General features: G+C 47.0%; 1 protein-coding gene across 1 annotated transcript in view; it reads left to right on the forward strand.

The window, feature by feature from the left end:
* SYS1 (SYS1 golgi trafficking protein) overlaps positions 1-12,029 on the forward strand; it is a 262,613-nt gene extending 250,584 nt beyond the window's left edge. Inside the window, 2 exon segments of the mRNA XM_044090116.1 lie at positions 7,095-7,108; positions 10,851-12,029. Of these exon segments, the coding sequence (XP_043946051.1) occupies positions 7,095-7,108; positions 10,851-11,091 (255 nt within the window). The 3' untranslated portion in view covers positions 11,092-12,029.
* The last annotated feature ends 1,886 nt before the right edge of the window (positions 12,030-13,915 follow it).

Raw genomic sequence — 13,915 nt, forward strand, 5'->3', positions numbered from 1 at the left:
CCAGACCATGTCAAAGCAAAATTACTAGATGCTCCATTAAACAAGAACGTTTGTTTGGTACTAAAGCAGAAGTTGTTCTTAAAGATGGAGGAAAAAGCTAAATCTATGCAAACTGTTCAAGATTTCCTAGAGGTACAGCCGCCTAGATTCAGTAGGCATTGGCCTTCAAAAAACTGGTCCTTTCCAGTCCCTCCCAGACCTTAGTCCAAACCCAGGGGCAGCAGACCACCAAGACTACAGTCTCAAGGTATGCACACATCTAAACAATGGAGTGCTCCCACCTCAAAAACAGGAAGTGGTAAGCCACCCTCTTATGGAAAAAGTTCACAATGACTTGGCCTTCATCCTTCCCAGCCATGCCCAGGTACTTGCACCCCTAGGTGGAAAACTCGCCCTGCATGCAAAAAACTGGGAGTACATTACCCAGGACAGATGGGTCGTAAACATTGTATCCCAGGGATACAGATTCTACTTCCAGTCACTGCCAACCCCAAGCGGATTGCCAGACCGTCCCCCAAACCAGTGGCAGAGGCCCAAAAGCAAGTACTTTCTCTTCTCAGTATCAAGGCTATTCAGCCTGTTCCAACAGAGCAAAGGGGACAGGGTTTCTACTCAGACTGTTTCTGGTGCACAGAAAAGAAAACTTTTGGTGCCCTATCCTGGATTTGTCAATTCTGAACACCTTCATGGTGGTACCAAAATTCAAAATGCTTACTCTACAACAGCTGCTTCCTGTGCTAGCCATTGACTCCTGGCTGGTCACCCTAGACATAAAGGAAGCTTATCTGCACATTCCCATAAGGGAATCTTGCAGGAAATATCTACGTTTCAGGGCAGGCTCTATGCACCATCAGTCCTCTGCACTTCCCTTTGGTTTATCTACAGTGCCCAGGGTGTTCACAACATGCCTGGCTTCAGCCATTGCATACTGCAGGCAGAGAAAAATTCAAATTTACCCATAGTTGGACGATTGCCTGCAGGCAGTAGTCAGGAATTGCTACTTCAGCACCTGACATTTGTAAAGCGACTCCTAACTTCTCTTGGGTATGCCATCAACGAAAAGAAATCACATCTGGTACCTAGCCAAAAAATTGTATTCCTGGGAGCAAGCTTGAACACAACTTCCCAGATGGCATTCCTCACTCCAGAAAAACAGGTTTATTTGACAAACTACTGGCCACCCAAACCCAGCTATCTGGAAGAAAAATACTGCAAGCCCTAGGGTTCATGGCCTCATGCATTCTCCTAATTCCATATGCAAGACTGCATATGAGGAAACTTCAGTGTACTTAAAAAGTGCCTGGTGTCAACATTCTCAGGACCTGGAAACAGTGATTCCTATCGTTCCTTGCCTAAGGACAGTTCCTTTGGTGGGCAGAGGCCTGCTACCACAACGAAGGACTCCCTTTCACTCAACCCCCCAGCCACCCAAACCCTGACAAAAGATGCATCAGACTATGCATGGGGGGCTCACATGGCAGGCAAATGCATTCAAGGCAAATGGAGCCCAAAACAAATGCACCTGCATATCCATCAAAAAGAAATGTTAGCTGTACAGAATGCGCGGACAGCCTTCAAATACCTTATCCTTCCAGGACGACTCTTGATAGACAGACAACACCACAGTTATGTGGTACATAAACAAGCAGGGGGGAACTCATTCCTACCCGCTGTGCAGGTTAGCCATGGCTCTATGGAACACAGCCTTGAGCGATCAAGTGCACCTGCAAGCTCAATTCCTGCCAGGCAAACAAAATTCACTGGCAGACTTGAGCAGAAATCTAATGGACTCAACACGAGTGGAAACTGGAACCCAACTCATTCAAGCTTCTAACCCACAGGTGGGGACACCAGAGGTGGACCTCTTTGCTTCCCCCCATAACCATCAGTTGAGTAAATTTTGCACCAGAACTCCCCACAGCCAAGCATGGAAAGTGGATGCCCTATCCTTTACATGGGGAAACCTCTCTGGTACTCACTTTTACACAGTCTGACAGCAGGGCCACCCTGGCACCTGCATCAGACCCCTTCCCTGCTGTCCCAGCATGAGGGCCAGATTTTGCACCCTCAGCTGCAAACCCTAAACCTAGCAGCCTGGCTCATTCCATGAATACATCAGCAGCAGCCCTCAGCAGACAGGTGCTGGATGTCATCCTTGAGGCCAGGAGGCCTAGTACTAGGAAATCCTACTCAGAAAAGTGGAAAAGATACTGTTCTTGGAGGTAGTCTCAAGGAAAGGACACAACCGTGCCCACCTTATCTCAAATCCTAGATTATCTAGCAGATCTGCTCCACAAAGGCCTATCATTCTCTTCTATTAAAATTCATGCTTGTGTCATCTCAGCTCATTACAATACTGAGCCATCGCTCTTCTCTCACCCTCTGGTCAGACAGTTTGTGATAAGAGCTAACAATCTAAGACCCCCCCCCCCCCGAGGAGAGCTCCCACTCCAGCCTGGGACCTTAACTTTGTACTAGAGAAGCTCACGCTCCCCCCCCCCCCCCTTTTGAGCCTGCTGCTACAGCAGAGTTAAAATTCCTCTCTTGGAAAACAGCCTTACTTCTAGCCATCACTTCAGCAAGAAGAGTGTCTGAGTTGCAGGCCCTTATGGCTGTGAAACTCTTCAATCTGAAGTAGTTAATTTCATTTGATCAGCAACCTGTGTGTTACGGATCCGACACTGATCCAAGCCGGCAGCATACCAGGCAAAAAGATCCGAGCTCCAAGCTCCTCCTCCTTACCCATATTACACTGCAACCTCCTTCCAATCCCCAGATCTCATTTGCCGTGGCTTTGCCAAGCACAGGATTCTTAGAGCTCCAGGCAAGCTTAGCAATTTTTGTCTTCAAACTTCTGTTTTGGTCTTCTTTGCTTGGTGTGTGTGTATTTTAATACCTTTCTACGGGTTTTCATTCTACTTAGCCTTTATATCCCCCTTTACCTTTGGTAGTTTCTCATCCCTTTGTAGGCCCCTATTTTTCCCCTCTTTCAGGTGCGCGTGTGTGGCTGTGTGTGCTTTTGAGTATGGCTGAAAGCCACAAAGTGACTTTTTCTAAATGCTCTGAGTGCGGCCATAAGCTGTCGCCAGCAGATGGTCACACTCTGTGTGTGATTTGCTTGGGGGTTGCACACTTTTCCTCAGGCTGCCAGATTTGTGCGGCCTTTAACCCTCGAGCCTTAAGGGATAGGAAGAACAAGCTGATTCTGGCGGGTCTTCTACCCACAGAATCAGCTTCTTCTCCTTCCCTCTCTGTAGCGATAGCCGCGGCTGCCCAGCCGACTGGCCCTCTTCCCCTGTCTGGGACTCACCCTCCCACCTTGTCTCAGGCAGAACAAGAGGCCAAGAAAGATAAAAAAGAGAGAAGGGAGAGAAAGAGAAGCCGCAAGCGGCAGGCTGAATTGGACCCCTCGGCCCCTCCCGCGAAGGTGGTCTTTTCTCCCCTAAGAGTGCCCAAGCCTTCCTCCCCCATGGCTCCGTTCCCCATGTTTCTCCCCGGAGCCGGAGGAGGAGACCCGACCAGCCTCGGTCGTCGTCTGCTTCCTCCAGGTCTACTCGAAGCATTTCGGATGCAGATATGGACCGGATGATGCGTCAATTTTTGCAAACTCAGCTGCAGATGGGAGTGCTGCTGCCTCCCCCCCTCTGGGGGGGGGGGGTTCAGCTCCACTGTTTGCCCCGATAGCCCCTTCTCCAATCCACCACTGGATTTCGGAGTCTTCGGATCCGAGGATCCCCGGAGCCAGGGGGTCGGCACCGATGGTTATTGCTACCTCGACGCCGGCCATGCCCTTGAGCTTATCAGATCCGAGGGGGTGAGTGTGTCTTCGGCTCCTTTGTGGTAGGAGCACACCATCCTCTTGGGTCAGAGGGCCCCAGCCACCTGTTCTAGAGAGGCCGGTTCCCCCTCAGCATTCGACGTAGTTGTGAGGGTTCTCTCTGGAGGATCGAGACCCCTCACTCTTTCCTCAGGGTCCGCCCCTGCTCCCACACAGCTCAGTTTGTCCTCCATCATCCAGTCCCACCAGGGGCAGGCTGTGTCCTTGACGCTCCAGCCAATTCCCGTTGGAAGAACATGAATCTGTGGGTGAGCCCCCCTCGGGCAGTCCCCCCGAGGACGTCCCTCACAAACGCTTGTGCAAAAGGAGGCACTTGGACTCCCCCGAGTCCCTCACCGAGGATACTGATTTGGAGGAAGGGGGGGTTCCTCCAAATCACCCCCCGACGGTGTCTCCTTTGGAGATATGAAAATATTCTGCCGGGGAGGGTGCGCCCAAAAACTCTCCTCAGTCGTTATTCCTGGAGACATTCAACACAGGCCCATCTACCTCTTGGGTGTCCCCCCGGCCGACCTGATTACCACCAGGGTGTGGAAGGAGCCGGACACTGTAGAGCCGATACCTAGAAGGCCCGATAAGGTTCTCACCCCCCTGCAGATGGAGCTTCGTGGAACAAGGGTTCCCCGGTTGATGCCATGGTGGTGGCAGCGGCCACCAAAAAGGAACTGTCCCAGGAAAGTTCTTCGGTCCATCCCCCTGACAAGGAGTCTCGGGCAATTGACCGTATTTTAAAGCGGACTTTTGCTTCCGCTACCTTTTCTATAAGGGCGCTGAATTATTTGGCCCATGTAAACAGACTGCAGCGGGACCTGGTCAAGGAATACAGCGAGTCTCCCCCAGAGTCCATGTCGGCCAAGGATAAAAGGACTTTCTCTGCTCGTATGGCCACTCTTAATTCAGTGTCCAGTACTTCTATGCAGCTACTTTCCCATGCCACGGAAGTAGCCGCTAGAGCTAGCGGGTCCGGAATCGCCTTAAGGCGTCATGCCTGGCTTCGACTTTGCGATTTTTCGGAACCTTTCAAGGCGTCCTTCACGAATGCACCCTTTGACGGATCGACCCTCTTCGGGAAGACCGCAAGACGCTGGTCCAGAGCGAGAAAGACTGGAAAATGCTGTCAGCCGTCGGAATACGCTTCTCTACCCCTCAAAGGTCCTTTTCTAGGAACCAGCGAGGGCAGACGAAGATGTGGTTCTGGAAATCTCAGCAGGCCCGCAACGCTCAGAACTCCTACCCCAGAGGCAGAGGGGGACAAGGTGGACGCCGGCCCAGAGGCAGAGGGGGACTGAAGAACTTCGGGTCACGGGAACCTTTTTCCGACTGACCCACGCAACAGCCCTGAGGGGTTGCCCGACTGCTCCTCTCTGGAGGCAGTCTGGGGGGGGGTTCGAGGCACCTGGGTCAATGGGAGTCCATCACAACATATCGCTGGGTGCTTCAGATAATATCCAGAGGCTATTCAATCCCCTTCATCAGCAAGCCCCCTTACTCAAGACTCCTCCAGATGTCCCACCCACTCAAAGGGAGGCCACAGCTTTGGAAATAAAAAAGCTGTTAGAAAAAAGAGCCATCCAGCATGTGCCCCCAGACCAGTCCGGATCAGGCATCTACTCCAGGTTCTTTCTGGTGCCAAAAAAGGCGAGGGACTTGAGGCCGATTCTCTACTTGTCAACAATGAACTTTTTTGTTGCCGAAGAGAAATTCCGGATGGTCATGATTCAATCCATCCTGTTCCTCTTGCAAGAGGAGGACTGCATGTGCTCCATAGACCTCAAGGATGTGTACTACCATATTCTCATGGAAAGACGGTCCAGGAGGTTTCTCCTTTTTCGGCTAGGAGCCATTCATTACCAGTTCAGGGTCCTACACTTCGGTCTCACCACAGCCTCCAGGGTGTTCAAGGTCATGGCAGTTGTAGCGGCCCACCTGAGGCTCCAGGGCATACAGGTCTTCCCCGTACCTAGACAACTGGCTCCTCACCGCCCTCACCAGGCATCTTCTTTCTCTAACCAGGGATTTCTTCCTCCTGATGTCACCCTGGTTGAGGATAACCATAAATGTCAAGAAGTCCTTCCTTCAGCCTATCCAAGTGTTAGACTTCATAGGGGCCAGGCTAGATACCCTCCAGGCCAGGGCCTTCCTAACGTCAGACAGACTTCACAGCATGACTCTGCATTTGCTAGCCCTCTTTCAATCCCCTGCTCCCCCAGCAGAATTAGTCCTGAGAGCTTTGGGGTCCATGGTGGCAGCGATCTATCTGATTCCTTACGCTCATCTGCACATGAGGGTTCTACAGTGGACGTTGCAGGTCCAGTGGTCTATTCTACACCACCCTCTAGACTTCCCGATTCCCCTCAGCAGGGTTTGCAGGAACTCCCTCGTGGTGGCTTCAATCCCGAGCCATTCGAGAAGGATGACCTTTTATGTCACCACCCCAGGCCACAATGACCACGGATGCCTCCCGCCTAGAGTGGGGGGCATTGTGCAGGCAGGACGGTCCAAGGCACGTGGACTCAGACCGAGACTGTACTGCATATATATTCCCTGGAGATGAGGGCAGTCCTCTTGGCATTGTAGGCCCTCCATGCCTTTCTTCATCCAGGGACTATTATGATCCATTCGGACAATGTCAGTGGTTTGGTATATCAACAAACAGGGGGGAATCGGGTCTTACCCCCTTTGCCGAGAAGCCATGAGAGTTTGGGAATGGGCGATCTCCACATCCGCTTCCTGTTAAGGAATGCACTTTCCGGGTCGGTCCAACATACTGGCGGACAAATTGAGCAGAACTATCCTCTCTCCTTACGAGTGATCTCTGAATCCTTGTGTAGCAGAACAGATCTTCCTCAAGTGGGGTCAGCCTTGCTGCGATCTCTCCGCATCGCCTTCCAACACGAAGTGCAGCGAGTTTTTCGCTCTTAATTCCTCCTTTGGGAGAAGCCCCCAGAGACGCGCTCTAGTCCATGGTTGGAAGCCCGGACTTTTTTATGCATATCCTCCACTTCCGCTTATGACAAAATTTCTGCAGAAAGCTCACCGGTTGGGGAGCAAGATTATTCTCATAGCCCCATTCTGGCCTCGTCAAGTCTGGTTCCCATGCCTGCGGTCTCAGCTCCACTCTGGATCTTGGATCCCATTTCGGATCTGATTTCTCATCCCTTGGGAATGGCTCCTCCGAACCTGGACGTTTTCAAGCTCTCAGCTTGGCTGATCCAGTTCCCCCTAGTTGCCAGGACTCCCGGTATCTCTTCCCGAGTCAAGTCTATCCTGGTGGTGGCACATAAACCCTCTACCAGGAAGATTTACAGTAGCAAATGAAAAAGTTTTTCAATTTGGGCTTCACAAAAGAACTTTGATCCTTTCACCACGCCTGTTTCGGCGGTACTGGAATTCTCGTCTCATATTTTTCAGCAAGGGGCCAGCTCATCTACTGTGAAGGTTCAGCTGGCTGCCATTTCCCATTTTCATATCGGGGAGAACTTTGGTTCCCTCGCTGCTGCTAGAGTTTAAGACCTTTCTAAAAGCTGCTTTTCTTTTGAGACCCCCTGTTAGAAATTCATCTCCGCCGTGGGATCTGACCTTACTTTATCAGGCTCTCGGTATCAAACCTCCATACCTTGTGTTTCTTAAGGATAAGGTATCTCTCAGGACTAATCCCTCCTTTCTCCCAAAAGTTGCTTCAGAGACTAACATTAATCAGTCCATTAATTTGCCTGTCTTTTTCCCTAATTTCCAGAATAAAGGAGAATATAAACTTCATTTGCTGGATGTTCACAGACAGTTACGTTTTTATTTGCACAGGACGGCTGTCTTTCGTAAATCTGATCAGCTTTTTGTCTCCTTTGCTAAGCCTTTTCTAGGGAAACCAGTTTCAAAGGTGACTCTCGCCTGGTGGATTTCGAGTTGTATCTTACACGTATACAGAGAATCTGGCTTACCAGAACCAGTGGGAGTTCATGCTCATTCTACGCGTTCTATGGCAACGTCTGCTGCATTCTGGTCTAGAGTTTCCCTGGAAGACATTTGTTCGGCGGCTACCTGGGCGTCCTCTCACACCTTTATCTCTCATAAACTGGATTTGGTGTCTAAGGGAAGGGCTGCCTTTGGCTCTGCAGTGCTCCGGAATATCCTTCCTTAAGGGCCTGCCAAGATTCGGGTAGCTGAGGACTCTGTCCCACAGGTTGCTGATCAAATGAAGTCAACTACTTCAGATAAAGAAGTTATGTACTCATCATAACGTTCCATCTGAGTAGGTAAACTTCATTTGTCAGCAACCGTCCGTCCCTCTTTCCCCCTGACCTTCATGGTTATTTAGCAGAGCTCGAGGTTTGGACTTATGAGCTTTACTTTGTCCTTGAGTCAGGTGTCTCAGGTTGTTGGTTGTTTTGTTATGTGCAGATGGCAAATGCGATCTGAGGATTGGAAGGAGGTTGCAGTGTAGTATGGGTAAGGGGGAGGAGTTTGGAGCTCAGATCTTTTTGCTTGGTATGCTGCCGGCTCGGATCCGTGTCTGATCCGTAACCCACAGGTTGCTGACAAATGACGTTTACCTACTCAGATGGAACGTTATGGTGAGTACATAACTTCTTTTTACTTTTTACTGGTGGTGTTTTTTCCACCATATCTTAACTCCCTATTTGGGGGCTCCTGAAATTTGGGGCAAGAAAAGCTGATGTAATAGCGTCGGCTGCCTTTTTTTATACCCCTAACGACCTGACGTCAGTCCTGAAGCGACAGCAACCGATGCAGAAATACTAAGCCTCTGGTATTCGGGCTGACTGAGGACTACCCCTGGCAGGATAACCCAAGTGTGATGACTGCAACAGTGAATACACTCCTAACATCTACATTTATGGTAGTTGTACACAACTGTACTATTACCTTCTTGCCTATTGGCATACTTTAGTCATTAGTTTCTCAAATGAGATCTAGGGAACAGCCACTAGGCATCTTGGGATAGGCGGTAGCCTCCAGCCAGCTGAAGTTCTCGAGCTTTAGTATGCGGCCTAGTCAGAACAGAGGATCGGCTCCGTACCCAACCAGCAAAATTGAAGGTGAGATTCTGGTCAACAAACATGGAACGTTATGGTGGGTACAGAACTTCTTTTTTATCAACTGCCTGTAATCGTGAATTATTTACCAGTAAATCAAACTTTTTGCAAAGGGCAGAGCAAAATCATGAGAAAAAAAATCAGGGAAGGTCCTTGAAATTAGGGACAGTGACAGTTGTGCATTACTTCTCAATACAATAAATAAAAGTGACTTAACGTTGCTGCTGTTTGATGATTGCTAAACAGCAGTCACTGATCTGGTGTGGCAGTACCAGTGTTGCACAATGTGTTGCTATTTGCTGAACTAAGTACAAGCTAATATTGCCATAGCTTATGTGTTTGTGTGCAAAAAATATAATTTCTGTGTACAAATAATGCAGGGACACATGCATACATTTTCTGGTGATCAGTTAAAAATGCAGCTAACAAATTCATTGTATTTCAAAAGTAAAGCATAAAATATATCTCAGAATATTCAGACTCTTAGATCTTCTAGGAGTCTGGTGGCCCCCACTGTCCAAACTTTATAACTGGATACAGGGTCCCCATTATAGGATCATATAATCAATGGAAGTTACTAGGCTGTTAGGCCCTGAGGCCCTTAGAAGCCTAGCCAAGAATTTAGCCCATGTTCCAACAAGTCAGCACCCTATGCCACTGTCCAGCAGGGACATAGGTGGAATCCCAGGGGTTTATTTTCTGTTCCCCATCCAGTTATCCAGGTTGTGCTTAAAAAGGTTTAATGAAGTACTCTGCTTTACGTGGAGAGGGAGTTTTCCACAAAAGGGGCGAGTCTCTGGGACACAAATCTGTCCTGCCAACAAGTCCTATTGATGTCACAGACTAGGTTCTTTCTGGACTGTATGGGGATCCCACAAAAGCTGCTGTTGGTTCGGGAAAAATGAGCTGTGATATGACCTTGTTAGGATAAAGTTGTTAATAACCTGTCTCAGCCACACCTATTGTAAAATCAGCTCTGCTCAGACGTGTGTGCGCACATGAAGTTGCTGAAGGTTATGTAGTTGGGGGAGTCTGGGGTTATGTGGTTATTACTGCTTTAGTTTTCCTTACAGTCAAACCTTAGAGGTGGGCACAGAAGGTCATTATAGCTTCTTTGCCTGGGGACATTGTGGACATTTTCTTTTACTTCTTACATACCTCAGAGGTGTACAAAGCAGGTTACTATAGCTTGCATAGGAGCAGCAAACTGCAACAAAGTAGAGTGCATTACTGTAATCTTTTTTTCACTTTGCTCACAGTCACACATCAGGCACGTATACAGGTGGCTGCCTTTGGGGGATGGGGTGAGGAGGCATGCTAGGATATATGTATGTATGTCAGCTGTCACTTGAAATACATGACTGGCAATTTGAACTTCTGCTTTCATCCCAATGCACTGGAGAACCTCTTGCTGTGAGGCGACAATGCTAACGGCTGCACCACTGCGGCCCCACTCACACTTACCTTAACAGTAGAAGTTTGAATTCCTCACTGCTGCAGTAGCTACACTTGGTCTCTATCCCGTTTTCTGTGTAGCTTTTTTTTTTTTGGTCGAGTTTGTATTACATGTATTTTTTTCAGCATTATATCACTTCTGTTTATGAGCAAGAACGTCATGAAGAAATTTTGAAGTAACCTTCACTCTGAATGCTGATTTCTCTACACAAGTGGGCTGTCCATTCGACACTTAGGGTAACTGTGTCAGAGGGAGCCAGAGCTTTGTGATGCTGGCCAGTTGTATCCTGGGCAGAATGCAGCCCAAATAGTCTGTCTACTTCAGCAGTGAGTAATTCAAACATTTACTGTTAGGGTAAGTGCAACTTTTACGCAACTGTACTTTTATCAACTGTGCCTTACAAATGTTCCAAAAAGCATTTTATTGGTTTTATGTATAGCTGCATGCAGGATTTGCTATAGAAATTTAAACTTGATTCTTTTTTTTTTCTTTTTCCTCCCTTTAGCGCTCTGGGGCTGTGGTTTTTCATCCGCCGAGGCAAGCAGTGCTTGGATTTCACTGTCACAGTTCATGTGTTTCACCTGTTAGGCTGCTGGATCTTCAACTCACAGTTCCCTGCTACACTGACTTGGTGGCTTGTCAACCTTGTTTCCATTGCCCTGATGGCAGTGATTGGAGAGTATTTGTGTATGCGGACAGAGATGAAAGCAATTCCAGTCAACACAGCTCCAAAATCTAACCTGTGAGCTTACTCAGTTAATCCCATGGATGAATTTTTTTTATTTTATTTCTTATGCACTGCTGGATACATTCTGAGAATGAGCCTAATGTCACCCGTTTTCAGCAGTTGACTCAAGCGATGCAGAAATCTGATCTTTGTTTGTATACAGCTGCCTCAGGACAGTGGCTTGAATTTCGTTCTGGTTTATTAACGAGCAAACCAAAACAGTGCAGCACTTTTTAATAAGTTCATCACAAGTATATACTTAGGTTGGTTCTCTCTCGTTTAGTGTTAATAGGATAATGGAGAGCTTTACAAAAGCTGCAGTGCAGTTAAACATTAAAGAACAGAATAAGGTCAAAGCCGTATGACTGTAGCTGACACTACTGAAAGTTTCAACACACTCCATAAATGTGTCTCATGCTCTAGAGGACTCATTCCTCCATCCCCATTTTATGTTGAAATTGGCTTCTTAGTCTTTGTTGGTGGAGTCAGTTTTACAATGAAATCACAAGCTCATTATAACTTGGTATCTAGCAGGCGATGCACTCTTGTTAACATGTCTTTGCCTACATTTGTAATTTTGTTTTCATTAGTTTATTTTATTGTTGTATACTTTAGTTTGAAAATGGCATAATTGCCATTATTTCATGAAGAAATCAAAATTGCTTCTCAGGAAGAATGAATTATTCTCATTCACTTAAGAATTTTAGTCTTTGTGTTGGTTGGACTTTGAGAGGGGGAATTAAAACCATGCACTGTAAAAAGTAATTAAGGACTAAGTGAAAGTTGCACTAAAGACAGAATTTTAACATTTAGCTTCTGATTAACATAAAATCTGTCAGTTTGTAATCTCCTGTACATAAAAACAGATAAAACTGTTTTAATCATGCGGGTTTTAAAGAAATATTTTTGTGATGTTAAAACTGCACTTTAAATTGATCATAAAAATTACAGAATGTGGAGATTGGTCTTTAGTTCGTAGGATAATTAACAAAACCAGCAATACTTTTCAGTTTGTAACATTTTAATCCTAATGGTTTTCATTGCTACCAAAGTTGGCCTTGCTTGCAGTATTGATAAGTTGTGTGGATATTGGAGGTTGGTGTATAAATGACCCCACTTTGTGGCAGAAGTTAGTATAGCTTCACTCTTGTAGTACTAATTCTTAGGTCTTCCTGTTGTGCAGAAGCCTGTGTCCAGTCTTTTCATCATCCCCTGCCAACGGACACCCGACTGTCTAGATGTCTGGGTATAAGAAGGGCATCCATTGGTACAGTCTTCATTTCTTTCTAGCTATGTAGTCTGATGCACATCACGTGTTCAAAACACTTGCAGTAAGTTGGAACGGTTTATTTTTTCAGACAGCCTAGTCTTCCAGTCAGTTAAGTACCCCAGTGGGGAAATTTCTCTAATGTTAAAAAAAAGTCAACTGTTGTTTCAAGTGTGTGAAGCAAATCCTTCATAAAGATTTTCATTCATGTTGTTTGCTCTTCTTGGGGCCTCAGTACAGTGTCTGTAATTCTCCTGACTGTGCAAAATTCCATGTGAAAATCCTAAAATGTGGGGCTGCCCATATGGAGTCTTCCTCATTTTTTTCCCTTGTATTGTCACAGTCCAGGGCCTCTGCAAACTTGACCTTCTGCTAGTGTCATTCCAAAGAAACAAAAGGACAAAAAGACAAAGGACCCTGATGTTCCCAAGAAAGCCCTAGGTGTGTTGTTCATAAGCCAACCAACAATCCAGGCAAGGTACATTTGCAGTCCCCTGGTCTGACTCCTAGGCCCAAACCCTATGGTCTCCGGCCTACCTACAAATGTTACCCCGGCACACATGTTGGTTGGGTCTGAGGTGACTCACCAAGGTTAGTCTTCCAATGAAACTTTAACCAAAGTTGTAATCTGACAACTGCAACCTCAGGTCATCCCTTTAAACAGACTCTCAAACCAAAGCCAGACACTTTTTTCTTCACCTCCAAAGTCCAAGACTTCCTAAAATATCACAGGAATTCATGGCGTTCATGAAATGTAGAGAACTCTCCCATACTTGTGCAACTGAACCCTCCGCATCCAAAAGAAGCGTAGAGGTGGTCTTTCAGGAAGATTTAGATTCCTCTAGTTTAGAAGATCAGGAGGCATTGGGCACCTCCTTCCACAAACTTACCCTGATTCAAACTCTTGACACCCTCTATTCCACCTCCCCCTAAAGGAACTCTCCTTTGGGGATACTCTGCATTGAATGAAGGGGGCTTTCAGTTGGGAAAGCAAACAGTTCTCACAGCCTCAGACCCATTGCAGAGAACTGCTGGCTATTCCTGTTACACACGTACTGAGTGATGTCTTTGAAGACATTGCTTTACACTTTGATTCTCTACTCCCTGCTTCTGGGAAACAAGATAGGTTTTACAGAGTGCTTGAATCTCACAAGCACCTTTACAAAAATCCAAAGGTGAACCCTTCAGTAGTCTCCACCGAATCCACAAAAGGTGTACCTAAGGGACCAACCAGACATCCCTTGCCTTGTGATAGGGAAAGTAGACAATTAGACAGATTTGGGGAAAAAAGGTCATCTGTCACCCAGGCAATGAGAACTTTGAATTGCCAGTTGCATATGCTAAAGTAATTGAATCTGTTCAGGACAAAATACTAGCTAAGGTGGACTCCACTATCTCAAAGGAAATTGAGACAGCGGGAGAAGCTTTGCAGGTTTCTAGAAACACTAAAGTGTTGCTGTGATGCCTTAGATACATCTTGCAGAGCCGGCACTACAGATGGTCATCCACAGACATGCATGGCACATGCATGGCTGAGGACACAGCCCCTTTCAGATCAGGTTAAGGCTGAACTACT

The sequence above is a fragment of the Protopterus annectens genome, chromosome 12.part0, assembly GCF_019279795.1.
Source record: "Protopterus annectens isolate FY-2018-M chromosome 12.part0, PAN1.0, whole genome shotgun sequence".
Lineage (NCBI taxonomy): Eukaryota > Metazoa > Chordata > Ceratodontiformes > Protopteridae > Protopterus > Protopterus annectens.